Below are 14625 nucleotides of genomic sequence, written 5' to 3' on the forward strand. Positions count from 1 at the left end.
ATCTATCTCACTACCTCACTATCTCACAACTTCTCTCTCTCAAAACATCACTACCTCACTCTCACTACCTCACTCTCTAGCTCACAACTTCACTCTCTCTCTCTAACTCACTACCTCAATCACTCTCTATCTCACTACCTTACTCTTTCTATCTCACTAACTCACTTTCACTCTCTTTCACTACCTCTCTCTCTATCTCACTACCTCACAACATCCCTCTCCCTCACTACCTCACTCTTTCACTACCTCACTCTCTCTCACTACCTCACTCTCTCTCACTACCTCACTCTCTCTCTCTATTTCAATACCTCACTCTCTCTATCTCACTACCTCACTCTCTCTCTGCACATATGCAAAAAAAAGCTAATGCCAATAGAAATGACAATGCCATTTATTTAGGGATACAAAAAAGATAAAAAAATAATGAGCAATACCAATAGCTCTACCTATAATATTGCCGAGACCATTGCATTGTAAATGCTTGTCTCACTTTGACACCCGCACATTAGGCGCTCTTTCTCCATCCGCTTCAGGGTTAGACATAACTGCATGGTGTGGTGTGGGCAGGCTTCTATCCCCACCCGCATCAAGCCTAGAGCAGCTGCATCGCCCACTAACTAGACACAGAGTCGGTGTGCAAGTGAGCTGAGAACAGACAGAGAAGAAGAAAGACTGCTTCACGTGACGTCACAGCATATACAACTCTTAACTAACCTGGCTTCTCCTGTGGACATTTCCAGTTGGTTGACCCACGACTTGTACACTTCGACGGGATTTGTGTTGATGATGAGAGATTTGTCATCAATGATTTCTTTCACAACTGGAGCCAACAGTTGCCGCAGGTTGTTCTGACCTCTGGCCCCTCGGTTGAAGCTGACGACCATCTTAATCACAGTGGGATTTCCAGTCACAATGTCTTGAATCTGGTCCACTTTAGACCTTTAAAGCAAAAACGGCATATTTATCGGTTTATTTATCTGACAGAGCAGCAAAAGCATTTCGACAAGAAAAGGTGCATATAGAAGAAGCTACATCGTAGAGAAGTAGTTATGATGGGTAATCAAATGGAGTTTAAAGCCTACCCGACGCTACACAGATCAGATATCTATATTCCCAGTGGCAAATTTACTGTGGAAAGGTACAGGATGTTTAAGAGCCACAGACACTTAATGACGTACTGATAAAGTACCGAAGTACATTTTTTACAAGTTGTTGAATTTAATTTTAAATGAATTCACCTAAACCTCAGGTTACTTAAAAATAAACATTAGCAACACATTCTAACACGCCATATAGTAATTTTTGTGCAAACACTGGGATTTGCTATACACCTGCACCCAGTTTTGAGAGCTCACAGCAATTCACATCCAAATCAATATTAAAAGTCATATTAGCAACCCTTTTAACTTGCAACATTTTGAACTTTAAAAATTCTTATTGCCTTATCTTCAAATTTCAATGTAGGAATACAAATAATTTATAGCATCCGTTTCCAGCGAACGATGCTACTGGATTTATCCATGGCCCAGTATTTAACGGTAACTTGATTTGACCTACTATATTAATATATTCTTATAATTAATTTTACATATTTGACTAGAATGAGCTACTCGCCAGATAGATGTGTAGCCTCCCACAATATCCAAAAGCACGCTTTACCTTGCCTTTAACTTGTCTATCATAATACTACACATCTTTGTGACACGCTTTTTCTCTTCTCGTTCCCCCTGCGTCTGTTCTCTCCTTTCATTCTTTCCAACTTCCAGTTGTGCTCTGTGGCCAGTTTCAGGGCTAGGGGCTTAGTAGACAACCACCACGGAAAACATTACCACAATGCCTGCTCTCCCTGATGGCCCTAAAGACTGGCAATAATCTGCATTTCATCAAACTTTGATGTGTCGGTTTCGTTATTATAGCATCACATACATGCCATCCCCAGTCATCTCCTGGAATGACAGAGACGTTGAATCATGTTATTTTCCAGTTATGAAAGGGGCTCTAGGATTAGCCAATAATTTTTACTACACAGCTCTCATTTTTCCAGGGTTGATTTCCTTCTAGAAAGTGACCTTAGAGCTGCTGTTCAAGCCATTAAGGCTCTCACATCTGGATGTTGGTAACACTCTGCTCCATGGCCTCCCACACTGCAACCCCTGACAGACATCCAACATGCCACAGCACATCTCATACACATCCAGAAGAAATATGATTAAACCACCACCCCCATCCTGCTGGAGCTTCATTGGTTCCTGTTACTGGCCCACCCCATCTTCCACAACGATCTGTGTCACTTTCAAAGCCATCACAACCAGCACCCTTGTTTATCTAGAAGACAAGCTCCCAGTCTCTGGTGGTTCTCAGCACTCTCGCAGCCAGGAGACCACCACAAATGTATACTAATAAGTATGAAAATGAAAAAATATGGGAGTAGGCCTTTCCATCTATGCACACAGGATGTGGAACAACATCCCTGTATCCATCAGGACCACCTCAACGCTGCTCCAATTTAGGAAAGCGTTGAAGATGCATCTCTTTAAAGAACACAACATCATAATGAATCAACAGTCTACAAACCGGCTACCTCTCCTATCGTTCTCTGAGTTTATATTTTTACCCTTGCCCAGCTGCCTTTTGGATAGGTTTGCACTATAGAAATACCAGATACATACAAACATACATTCATATGTGACAAAAAAACACTAAGCATTGTACTGATTGCATCCCCACCAAACAGTAAATAATTTGAGCCTGTGGTTGCTAGTAGGCACCAACAGCATTTCTTTTGCAGACGGCACTTGTTTTTCTCCCATGGGTGCAAACCCAAAAAGAAATTAATTCCCACATTCCCCTGATGCCATTTGCAACTCCCATGGCCAAGCATGGAAGTCGCAACATTGCTTAGAACGGTCACACCTAACTGCCTTGGTGATGTGACACTACTTTAACATCGTTGAGCAAAGGAAAAAAGAATGATTCTTTTTTAAAGAGGTCCTGCAACATGGACATGACGGACTCCTAGTTCAAATGCCATGATGGTGGTCTAAAGTGAAAGTACTCTAGGAAGTGTCCTGGTCGGCTCACGGTTGAGTGGGGGCAGGTTGAGCCATTTGAGTTTCTGTTAGAACTTTGCAGTGCCCAATGGCTTGGCAGGATTGAGACCCTGGCACAAGAGTGTAGTGTGGTTCCTGCACTGCATCCTCCACTGCACTGCCTGCTGCCCACCAACTGCACAACGGTCTGCCTGGAGAACTCACTCCTTGATTGCCTGTGCTACAGTGGCACCCAGATGTGCCCTGAGCCAGCATCACACACTGGAGGGGAGGTAGGGTGTCTGGTAGGGAGCTGGCTTCTAGAGTTGTGGTCGGTGGAGTTGGAGGAGGAGCGGGAGTTCTCTGGGGACCTGCAGCAATCCATTCATCTCTCTGTACAGCAAAGTAACCCACCGCCCACTCAATGTCTGGGAGAGTTCAGAATGTGTGAGTCAGTGTTCATGCTTAGTATAATTGCAAGCTCTGAAGTTGAGGCTGAGAGCACTAAACGTCTCTGGCAGTGCTTGTAACTGTAGCAAAAACAAGGAGATGATGGACGGAGCGCTGAAACTTTTCAGACACTCACCCCCAGTCACAGATCTGGGTAGAATCAATCATCATTCTTTAGCTGACTTCGCCACCTCAGTTCAGACCCAGCCATATTGCAAATCAGTCTTGACCCTGTCTCTCATGGGAACAGTCAAGCTTGAACTGCCAAGCCAGGTCCTCCCTGAACTGGAAACAAGCATCCTGGGAATGGTTTCTGGGCAACACCCTTCATCAGCCAGGATAGCTTGAATCCAGTGGCAAAATGAGCAAGGGACCTACGTCTGGGCATACCCTGCCAACTTAGGGCGAACAAAGAAAACAGAAGGAGATGATGGACGGAGCGCTGAAACTTTTCAGACACTCACCCCCAGTCACAGATCTGGGTTGAATCCATCATCATTCTTTAGCTCACTTCCCACCTCAGTTCAGACCCAGCCAATTGCCGAAACCGGTCCTAGGATGCTCGTTTCCAGTCCAGGGAGGACCTGGCCTGGCAGTTCGGGCTGGACTATTCCCATTGGGCACAGGGTCAAGACTGATTTGCATTTGGCTGGGGTCAAACTGGAATGGCATGGTGAGCAAAAAAACAATGGATTTAGACCCCGATCTCTGTACTTGGGTGAATGGATGACATTGTTCTGTATTCTGTCCATCAATTGTTGTTTTTGCAGTACTTGTAACAGTGTAAAAAATGTCTTGAGGCAACATGCTCATTCAGTCCTTGGCCTCGCTGCTGAGTACACAGAGCGATGGTCACATGTGCCAACTGCAATTACAATTCAGTAGGAAACCGTCTGAAGAAGGCTGCACCCTATGGAGAGTGCGAGTCTTGTATAGGACACATTGTGGGTTGAGGAGGCTCTGAGTGTCAGGTTGACGTCAAGGGGTAGATCGGTGTTCATGCATGGCCGGACCGAGAGCTCTGAAGTGTAGTGAAAGTTTCTGTCAGTGCGTTATGAAAGTGACCCAGCTATGTGCTCATTCAGTACTTAGCTGATTTGTAATTACAATTCTGTGGTAAAATAAGAAGCAGAAACACCGCATCCCCACAGCCCCACCTGACCACTTGCCCGAGGGACAGCGACAGCACAGAGGGCTTTGGCAGATGTCCTTAGCGGGGGCGCCTCCAGTGGTGGCTGCAGATGGTGCCAGCAGTCTAAGTGGGCTGGACCCATAGGACGAATTGTACGCTAATTTATTTCCTGCCTTATTTGTACCTTGATTCAAGTGTATTGTTTTGATTGTGACTGATTTCCTGACTCTGTTTTTCTCATTAATAAAATCTTATGTTAAAAAAAATAAAAAAAATAAAGAATACGGGCACCTGCACCTTTTTGACACAAATTAAGCATTGCGCCAACCACACTGTACTTCCTATAATGTAGTCTCAACCGGACTCACTCAATGCTGTTCTACATATCACATGTTATGTTTGAGAGGCAGCGGCTGCAATAAAAATGTTTTACTAAAATGATACTCCACCTTTAAATTTGCCGCTATATCAAAATCTAAATAAAGAAACAACATGCTGTGAAAGTCAGTAAACATACTTGATCTCTTCCTGCAGGGCGGTCTCGAAGAGCTTGAGCAGCAGGCACTCTTCACGCTGATTGGACGCGTAGTTATACAGAGTGAAAATGACCGTGTCCATGAACTTAGTGGATTTATTCTGTGGCATCTGGAAGATCAGCTTGGCCAAATAGGTAGGGTTCGTCTGGAAGGCAAGGGGGGAGGGGGAGGGAACACTTGTAAGAACAGGTAACATTTGCTGCTCAACCACTATATTTGTTGGTGTGTCCAGAAACAGAAATCGTAAAACAAATATTGAACTATAACTTCCATCCATAGTCTCTTTTGTCACAAATTCTCACATATGATTAAACTGGAGTGGACAATAGAATGTAAGTCCAATGTACATCTGAAGTCTGACATTAGGAACAAACACTTAAATGGGAGTGTTTGATGAAACTCGATTCTGTGCGGGCCAGAGGTATAAGGTCCAGCTTCACTGTAGGGTACCTGTGCGGTGGGCTATCACCAGCTAGCATGAGACCCTACTTCCTCCATTTCTACAAGGAAGGATTCTCGTGTTTCGTCATTTTCTACTTATCACTGATACCACTCTATGTGATACAACTATTCCTGATTAGATCACAACTATCTCCTGTAAAAGAGTATGTGCCTCCTCCATCTAATGATCTGAGATTGTTTGAATTGGTCCAATCATTAAAGCTGACGTCATTGTGTTCTCCCAACTTGTACACAAATATAGCAGGTTGTGCTCCCATGTAAGGGCAAATGGATAGTCAGAACAACGACTGTCCCCGGGCGCAAGTACACAGTTGTGCACCTAAATGAACAATGTTCAGCAAGCTCCCACCACTGACAATATGGACTTCAGTGAGCACGCCACAGGGTAGGCAGGGAGTAACCAGTGCTGCAGTTCACCACGAGGAATTAAACCACAGACCACTAACACACAGCTGCTGAGGTGAAGCGATGTGGAATGTTGTCAAAGGTCACCCTAAGGCACAGATCCGCAGTCCGGGTCAAGAGGCAACTGACACAGTGCTAATCAGAACGAAGAGAAGGGTAGAGTCCCGAGGCACATCTACGGCAAATTAAGCTCTAGACAAGTTGTCAACCTAAACGAATGGTTGAAAGTGAAGCTTTGCAAGGTTTCCACAACTTAAAAGAGGTTTAATCTGCAGAATAGCGAGACGCAGTATAGAGAAGTCCAGAACTAACTTAGGGCGCAATCATCTTGCTTTACTGCTTCTTGGAGCCCACATCATCGTGATGGTATACAAGAAGAGTTATGTTATTTTAGCTTTATGAACGTGATAGTAACTGGTGTAGGGACCTCATTTAGTAATCAACAATACTCTAGCTAGCGGATCTACACATAAGGCTGTCCCTTAATCCACAAAGCTTGTTCAACGTAATGTATCTGGTACCATGTAAAGTGTTGTGAACCTGATTGGGTCTAATTCGTGCTATAAACATTCAACAAACCTTAATAAGAAAGACGGCTATTGCATCGATTTAAGCTCGGACTGAACATGCTTCCGTGATATTTTGCAGCGATCTTGTCCCTATTCCTGGATCAACCAACTACACGTCCAACAAGAAATTTCCCTGGGAACCAGACTAATTTATTCCAAAACTCTTCCCTCAAGAAGAAAATCTTTTGCATTGTATTTCAACTCCCTTTCCTTATGAACAGTACCAGAGTTCTAGCCTCTTCTTTTTCTTCACTCTGAAGCACTGCAGTTTCCGGTCTTCTGCCAATCTGATCAGGAAATGTTCCGTTACCACCTATCTTACCTTCTCAAAGAAGAGTGGCTCCCAGCTGACAAGGTGCCATTATCAGCTTTGTGTCTATATTATCCATCGCTAATAAGTGAAGTTTGGATACATGCCGGGCAACATTGTGATTTTGGAAACATCAACCCCTTGATGGAAGATAACTATGGGATACTAATTGATGCAGCACTGTGGATTTTCCACAGCTTGACTGTCCTTGTTTTATTAGTCCTGAAAAAGAGCCGCAGTTATGTGTAAGAACTAAGAGATACACAAAGGATCGAAACGTCGAAGACAATTTTACTGGTCGATGTCCTTGGTCAATCATCCTCTAAAAGGAATTAAAAATGTGATAGGAGTAATATTTTACTACTCAATACAAAAAGACGGGCATTTTATTTGTGCCTTTTATGCACATCCTTTGTATTGTGTTTTTCTAAGCACTTTTGTACTTTATGTCACTACTTCGCCTAAACATTATAGGTGGTCCGCACTCCATATTCATCCGTTTCAGTCCATTTATTTTACTAGAAATTTCGACCAGATGCGTGCGTCCCTGGGTTGTGCAAGCCCGAATACACTACTTAAAAGTATAGACATAAGGGGAGTGCGTGGAGACACACTCCACTCCCAGGTGCACTGCTAATGAGGATTCCAAATCCAACGTCAGTTTCAACCATTTTAACTTTTTCCGCAATTTAAACTTTTTCTTCATTACTTTTTTAACGTTATGTTCTTGTCGCTTTTGACCAATCCACACGATATTCATACTGTATTTTAGCAACTTCTCATATTTTCATGTGTCCATCCGGACCTCTTGTGAAAATAAGATCCAAATACATCAGATTGTTCAGAGCAGCAATCTTTTATTTCATTTTAACACCCAATGCATTTCGGGCTGCGGTTCAGCCCTTCGTCAGGGGTAGCTGAAAATGGATAATTACAAGCAATGTTTTAATTTTGAGTAGTAACATTATTATTTGTAACTGTTTTTTTTAAAAAAGAGCAACTTCTTAAAATCTCATTTATAACACAAGCGATCTTATTCCAAATGTTATTACATACGACATATCTCAATGCTATCCAAATATATAAAACGCATCCCTATGGCAATCAATGCAACAAGCTAAACTTCCATTATCTTAAGGAGTCCATTCTACCCGACTACGGAGGGTTTTTTTTACCAGGCATTAGCACAACTTGTTAGGCATAACGATAGTGACACCGCATATGAACGGTTATTATCAAATATTACTTTTACCCATTTGTACGCTTATCACAGACAACAATCTTTAAGTCTTTCTTACCCGCTAGTGCAGTGTATATTAAACTTTTGACCTCTTGCTGCATTTTAGCGTTACAAAGCAACTCCATGTTTGTGCCCGTCATACCTGCTATGTTAGTCGCTTCATTCAGCTCGCTCTGCGCGCTGCAGGAAAAAGAATCTCTCACACGTGCTAACATTCACTTTTTATGGCAGTTACAAATAATAATGTTACTACTCAAAATTAAAACATTGCTTGTAATTATCCATTTTCAGCTACCCCTGACGAAGGGCTGAACCGCAGCCCGAAATGCATTGGGTGTTAAAATGAAATAAAAGATTGCTGCTCTGAACAATCTGATGTATTTGGATCTTATTTTCACAAGAGGTCCGGATGGACACATGAAAATATGAGAAGTTGCTAAAATACAGTATGAATATCGTGTGGATTGGTCAAAAGCGACAAGAACATAACGTTAAAAAAGTAATGAAGAAAAAGTTTAAATTGCGGAAAAAGTTAAAATGGTTGAAACTGACGTTGGATTTGGAATCCTCATTAGCAGTGCACCTGGGAGTGGAGTGTGTCTCCACGCACTCCCCTTATGTCTATACTACTTCGCCTAAGTCACGTCTGCTTTTTGTTAGTGTTGTGACAGCCCTACAAAAAGAAAACAGAGTATGTACCATTTGGATATATGATTGTGAATATATGCAATAAGTAATGGCTTTGTTGTTTCGTTCTTTCTTTATTGATTTGCATTATGGAGTGTTAACCATTGGTCAGGTACAGGACCACACGCTACATATGTTGTGGATATTGTCTACTCAATTTTCCAGACCGTAGATTGGTCTGAATACATTGGTGGTACAGTTTCGATTACACATAGCAATCGAGATACCCAACAGAACTCATTGTAGCTCACTTTAATGGACTTGATTGTCTAAATAAAGTATTTCTACTTCTTCTTCATTGTAGCGCATACCAAGCTGCGCGAGTAGGCTCATGAATGACTAACTCTAAGTTTTGAATGGATATGTTAAAAATGTTTGCTGACGTACTCTGAGAGGACTGGAGCCAAAGGTTGAAATTACCAAGTACAATAACATTTTGTTTGTCTGTAACTAAATTTGCCAGTTCTTCCAACAGAGCAGTGAGCTTTGTCATTCAAGATTCAGAGGTCTATAAACCAGGATAAAGTTTAATGTTAGGGTTTTAAGACTGCAACTAATAAAACAATGGTTTTAACTCTGCGTCACGCTGTGAGAGGAGGATTGTAGTATTGATGAATTAATGAGGAATAATTTCTATAGTACCCTGGCCCGATCTGGTCAGTCCTTTCTGTAAATTTAAAAAAGTGCTGGAACTAGGTCATCAATGTAAGGATGTTATGCTTTGAGAGACAGGTTACAGGTCTAGGCTGTAGTGTTTAATGAGGCCAGGAATCTGGTGTCAATGTTTGACTACGGAGCGCTCAATACATAACTTAGCTTTTAAGTGGTCGATGGAGGGAGGCTTCATGTAGGCAGTGACGGACACAGTCTGCATGGGTGACCATTTGACAATGGTTGGGAATAATGAAAGCAGAAAATTAAGTGCATATGTTCTATCACTAGGTTCACCTTCGCTGGTGAAGTAGCCTACACTCTTCGTGCAGCCTAGCTGCAAGTCGGCAGCATCGGGGCTCAGACTGACTGGACTTAGATGCACCTCATCACATCTGCTTACATGGACACTGCGTAGGTGTGTTTAAGAACCTCTCAGCAGCATTTCATGTAGTGATAGAAAAAGAATAGACAGGAAAAACACTACAGATGGTCAGAAATTACAAATTAGAGACGCTCCCGAGATGGCGTCTGCAAATTAGAAGATCAAAGTCACATAAAAAAAATACTTTAATCTGAAAGGACAAAATGAAGGAAAACCCGAGTGTGCAGCACCTTTAACCCAAGAGCCGTGGCCCATAACACCAGGTCGCAAAAAAGGAGATAAAGCTGGAATTAGCCAAAACGCACAACATTGGTGAAACTAACAGACTGAGATTGATAGCGCATGGTAACATGAACTGGTAATATTTCAAAAGTGTGCATCCACAGTGCAGGAGTGTTCACATACCTCACAGTAGCTCTGCACATGCCGACTGATTGTGTGACAAGAACGTGTGTAAAAACCTTGTGTGGCAATTTTTGGGGTGATACGTTATGCTGCTGTGTTGTGATTTGGTTTTTTTGTGGGCTGTGTTTGTTCCTATGTTGCTTTGTCATATGTTCTGTCATTTACTTTAGTGATGTCATCAAATGCTGCTACATTTACAGCCAAATGCAGCACATGGATTTAAAATTCCTGCTACTATCTACCACTTAGCACTGTCTAAGGCACAATACTGCTGCTCTAGCTCTTCAAATAATTATTACAGCAGTTATCCCAAACTTGTGGCAGAGACTTTAGCGCTCCCACTGCTTACTTTATGTGGTATGAGCATATGTGGTTTGCTGACTGTATATCTCTGCAGTCAGTAGCAACTAACACAAGCTGGTGTAACACTGCTGAAGGTCGCTTTTTATGTAATGAGGCCCTTACTGTCTTGGCATTTGTGAATGTGTGATTACATTGTCCGCTAAAATCGTAGACAGCATGGGTTACTACACAATACTATACACACCCACTGACGGTGAGGATGTAGTGAAGGGAGAATGGAATATTGACTGAACAATGACTGTTCCTGGCTCTGTTGAGATATTTTTTTCGTCAGGAAGACCAAAACCGAAAGAGGCCACTTGCATCGAACTAATTTGAACAGTGGTGGAACAGAAAACTAAGAACCACCATAAATAAAGTTTAAGGTAAAAGAAAGCAATATATGTTATTTTGTATTTCTCACCTGTAAGAGGTAGAAAAGGTGCTGGTAGGCCTCCAGCTTTTTCCTCTTTTCCTTGCTCAGCCCTTTGATGCCTTGTTTATCCCCTGTCACCAACTCATCGGCTTGACCTTTACCTTTCTTATTCAGCTTCTTACTGTGGGATACCACATCCTGCATGCGAAAGAGAAAAGTAAACAATTATTCAAAACCATCACAGCTAGCAAGAAATACTTAAGGTCGGTTTTTTCTATTTATGATTTTTATTTTATTCTGAAGGACCACTAAATATCACAGACATATGTTTTAATTACAATCATTGGCAAATACTTCACCTCCAAATTACTGTGCAATATCAACCTACGCCATTGTTCCATTGTTTACTATCTAAAATTGCTGAATGCACCCTCAAAGTAAAATGACACCACTGACCTGCAATGTGATCCTATTTTTTACCAGCAGCCCAATCTTGATGTCCATCAGATTCAGGTCTTTCTCCAGTTGCTGATTAGAACGAATTTTGGTAACCACTTCTTCTCTCAGTCTCGTCACTTCCAGTTCTTCCTGGAAGTCCAACGCACTGTGGTCCAGGAGGTACACAAACTTGCGCACAACATTCAATGGTGGATTTTCAGAGTTGACTGCAAAAAATTGGAAGCTTATAGAATTTACTAAGCCTTGATTGGTGTTTTTTGCCTTTATTTTAAGTTAATTGTAAATGCGTCACGATGGAAATAGAATAGTTATTACACAAGAAGGGATGAGACCAGAATGTATAAGTATTTAAGAGAGTGGGCCTCGATAACAGTAAAGGAGTAAGTGGACAGCACATTGGATCAACTCCTGATTCCTCAACTCAAAGCACCAACATTGACTTGTCCAAGTTTCAGACTTCAACCTCTCAGAAATAATGAATGCATTTTACCTTACTTTTTAAACTCCTATTAACTTTAAAAAATGTGAAAAAAAATCCTTCCTTCTTTAATTATTCCATCCATATTTTACTCTGCACGAGTTTACAGAACACGTGGAAGCTGGACTCCCAAAGACATATAACAGATGCCTCTTCAAACAGTGTGACGTCAAGGATCTTAACATGAAAGAATTATCCACATAGCATATTTTATCTTTTGTATACGAGAATGAGGTGAGACCTATATTCTCACAAGGGCCTGTGCACAGTCTCTCTTTTGTAACTTGAATTGGAGTCTATTTGACTCCAAGAGGTCTTTGCTTGGTCATGGGAAGAAGATATGAACACTGTTGTAAGCTCGGTTGGTCAGTGTTACTTTGGAAACAAAGCCAACTGGGGATTTGAGATCTGGAAGAACACAAAAGTAATACTTGCTTCTTAAGCAAACTGTGGAGTCATGGATGACCTTGTACATTTGTAACTATGTGTTTAGACAAGTTCATGTCTGAAAGTAAAAGCAATCACAAATCTTCATAAAACATACCTTTAAGGCCACCACCTGTACCTGTACATTAACATGTTCTGGTTTGGAGTCCGTCATATTTATTTTGCCAGGGAAGAAAATTTGAGATGCAGTGGGAAACCACATGGTACACCCAATTGGTTGCATACAGTCTGTATTTTTTTTTCATAATGTAGGGCATTCAGATGAAGTCAAAGGAGTAAAAAATATTTTTCAGTGATAAGGTATTGGCATTCCAGGTCCGTGCTCATGTGAATGTATGGTTTTGTGTAAGAGACAGTTTATACATGGTTCATATAAAAAATATTCAGTAGCCAAACCATAATAATGCAGAGGATCTATCTACTTTGTTGCTGTGAAGGAGTGGGTGAAGGTAGTCTGTGCACAGACAACTTATCGTACAGTAGATGATGAAAGAGAAAAGGAAATACAAGGTGTTGGTAGTGCACATTACATACTGCATGTGCCTCTACTGCCAGTGTACGGCTTTCCTCCACCAAGTAAAGGATGTACAGACTTTCCCCATGAATCCATATCTGCATAGGATCACGTAATACAATGGAGACGGATTCAGGATGGGCAGAATGCTGGTTTGGTTTTAAAAAAAACAGGAAAAATACAATTAAAAAGGTCAGGCAAAGATAAAGTCCTTATTCTGAAGTCCCTGCTAAAAATAAACACATGGACATCCACAAGGGACTTTACCACCCAACATGCCGCATAAGCAGCTACACAAGCAGATACTGCTCAGGCCCCTATCACAACCTCTACACAATCTTGTATTCATCATCTATGCAAAATGGTAACAAGCATCCTTGGACCGGTTTCAGGGTAACACCACTCATCAGGGAGATGTGTTTGCTTGTTCGCCCTAAGTAGGCATTGTATGCCCAGACGTGGGTCTAATGCTCACTTTACCACTGGATTCAAGTAAGCCTGGCTGATGAGGGGTGTTACCCCGAAACCGGTCCCAGGATGCTCGTTTCTGGTCCAGGGAAGCCCAGGCTTGGCAGTTTGGGCTGGACTGTTTCCATGAGGAACAGGGTCAAGGCTGATTTGCATACGGCTGGGTTTGAACTGGGGTGGCGAGGTGAGCTAAAGAAGATTGATGATGGATTCAACCCAGATCTGTGACTGGTGGGGAGTTCTGTCCTCCATCTTATTGTGTTTGCAATGTCTATACATAACCAATGCATCTACCTTGGCCATTGTAAGTAGCAGCCGTCTGGCACATGAGGAGCAGTGAGATCCACAGCACATAAGCACAAGTTTTGGCTCGGGCGTCCCGGCACAGCAAGGTGTGCCTGCATTTTTATATGAAAGTTTGGAGTAGGATGCATTGCTAAACATGCCTCAATCATACATATTTCTGAAAGGACTTATTAGAAGACCGAAGGATGCAATAATTATTTTATTATATGAGGGGATTAATCACTGGCAGTCAACCTCAAATAGCTAATAATAGGGACATTAAATGGACAAAACTAATCAACATCAAAATTTAATAGAATTTAAAAGTCGTATTTGAACTTACTAAGCGTCCGATAATCATCTCTTGCCTTGTTTGCTTTGAGGAATGCTTGTATTTTCACGATTTCGTCATTCTGTTTGAACGAAATTACAAAAATTAAATAAATATGACTTGATGCAAGGCAAAAAATTATTAACTTGAGCAGAGCCTAGATTCCTTCTGAGGGGAGTAGTGAGCTATACAAGTCAATATAGCATAACATAACAGACTTCCAAAAACATGCTGCCCAAAAAACGTTAATGTCGGAAGAAATACATTAAGGGCCAAGTAAAATTATACAAAAGAAAAGTAAAGATGTTTGCATATTAAACAACTGCACCTTCTATCCCACTAAGGAGGAATACTTACATGGTCCTTGAAATACTGTAACCTTTCCTGATACTTTTTCCTTGCTAGTCTCATTCTTATCCATGACTGAATCTAAAAGAAGTAAAAGAAAATGTATGCAGCGGTCAAGTAATTTATTGTTAAACACGCAAGTGATAGAAACTAAAAGTCAGACTGACCAGAAGTGCATTAAAAAAAAACATAATAACTTTTGTCAAATAAGTGACATGACCTTTGGAATTCAAATGCCATCTCCAAGAAACCCAAATCACTTATCTTTACAACTGACTTTTAGCTTTAGCCATCTCATACCTAAATTATGCATCAA

The 14625-nt window shown here is 41.5% G+C and overlaps 1 protein-coding gene across 2 annotated transcripts in view; it reads right to left on the reverse strand.

Moving 5' to 3' along the window:
- IQGAP2 (IQ motif containing GTPase activating protein 2) overlaps positions 1-14625 on the reverse strand; it is a 1127142-nt gene that overhangs the window by 185576 nt on the left and 926941 nt on the right. For both annotated transcript variants that reach the window (XM_078675224.1, XM_078675225.1), the window contains 6 exons: positions 14319-14390; positions 13974-14043; positions 11436-11644; positions 11028-11177; positions 5129-5292; positions 715-939 (listed from right to left, as the gene is read on the reverse strand). In XM_078675224.1, coding sequence (XP_078531350.1) covers positions 715-939; positions 5129-5292; positions 11028-11177; positions 11436-11644; positions 13974-14043; positions 14319-14390 — 890 coding nt within the window. The remainder of the gene's footprint in view (positions 1-714; positions 940-5128; positions 5293-11027; positions 11178-11435; positions 11645-13973; positions 14044-14318; positions 14391-14625) is intronic.

The sequence above is a fragment of the Lissotriton helveticus genome, chromosome 2_1 (assembly GCF_964261635.1).
Source record: "Lissotriton helveticus chromosome 2_1, aLisHel1.1, whole genome shotgun sequence".
In the NCBI taxonomy this organism is placed as follows: Eukaryota; Metazoa; Chordata; class Amphibia; order Caudata; family Salamandridae; genus Lissotriton; species Lissotriton helveticus.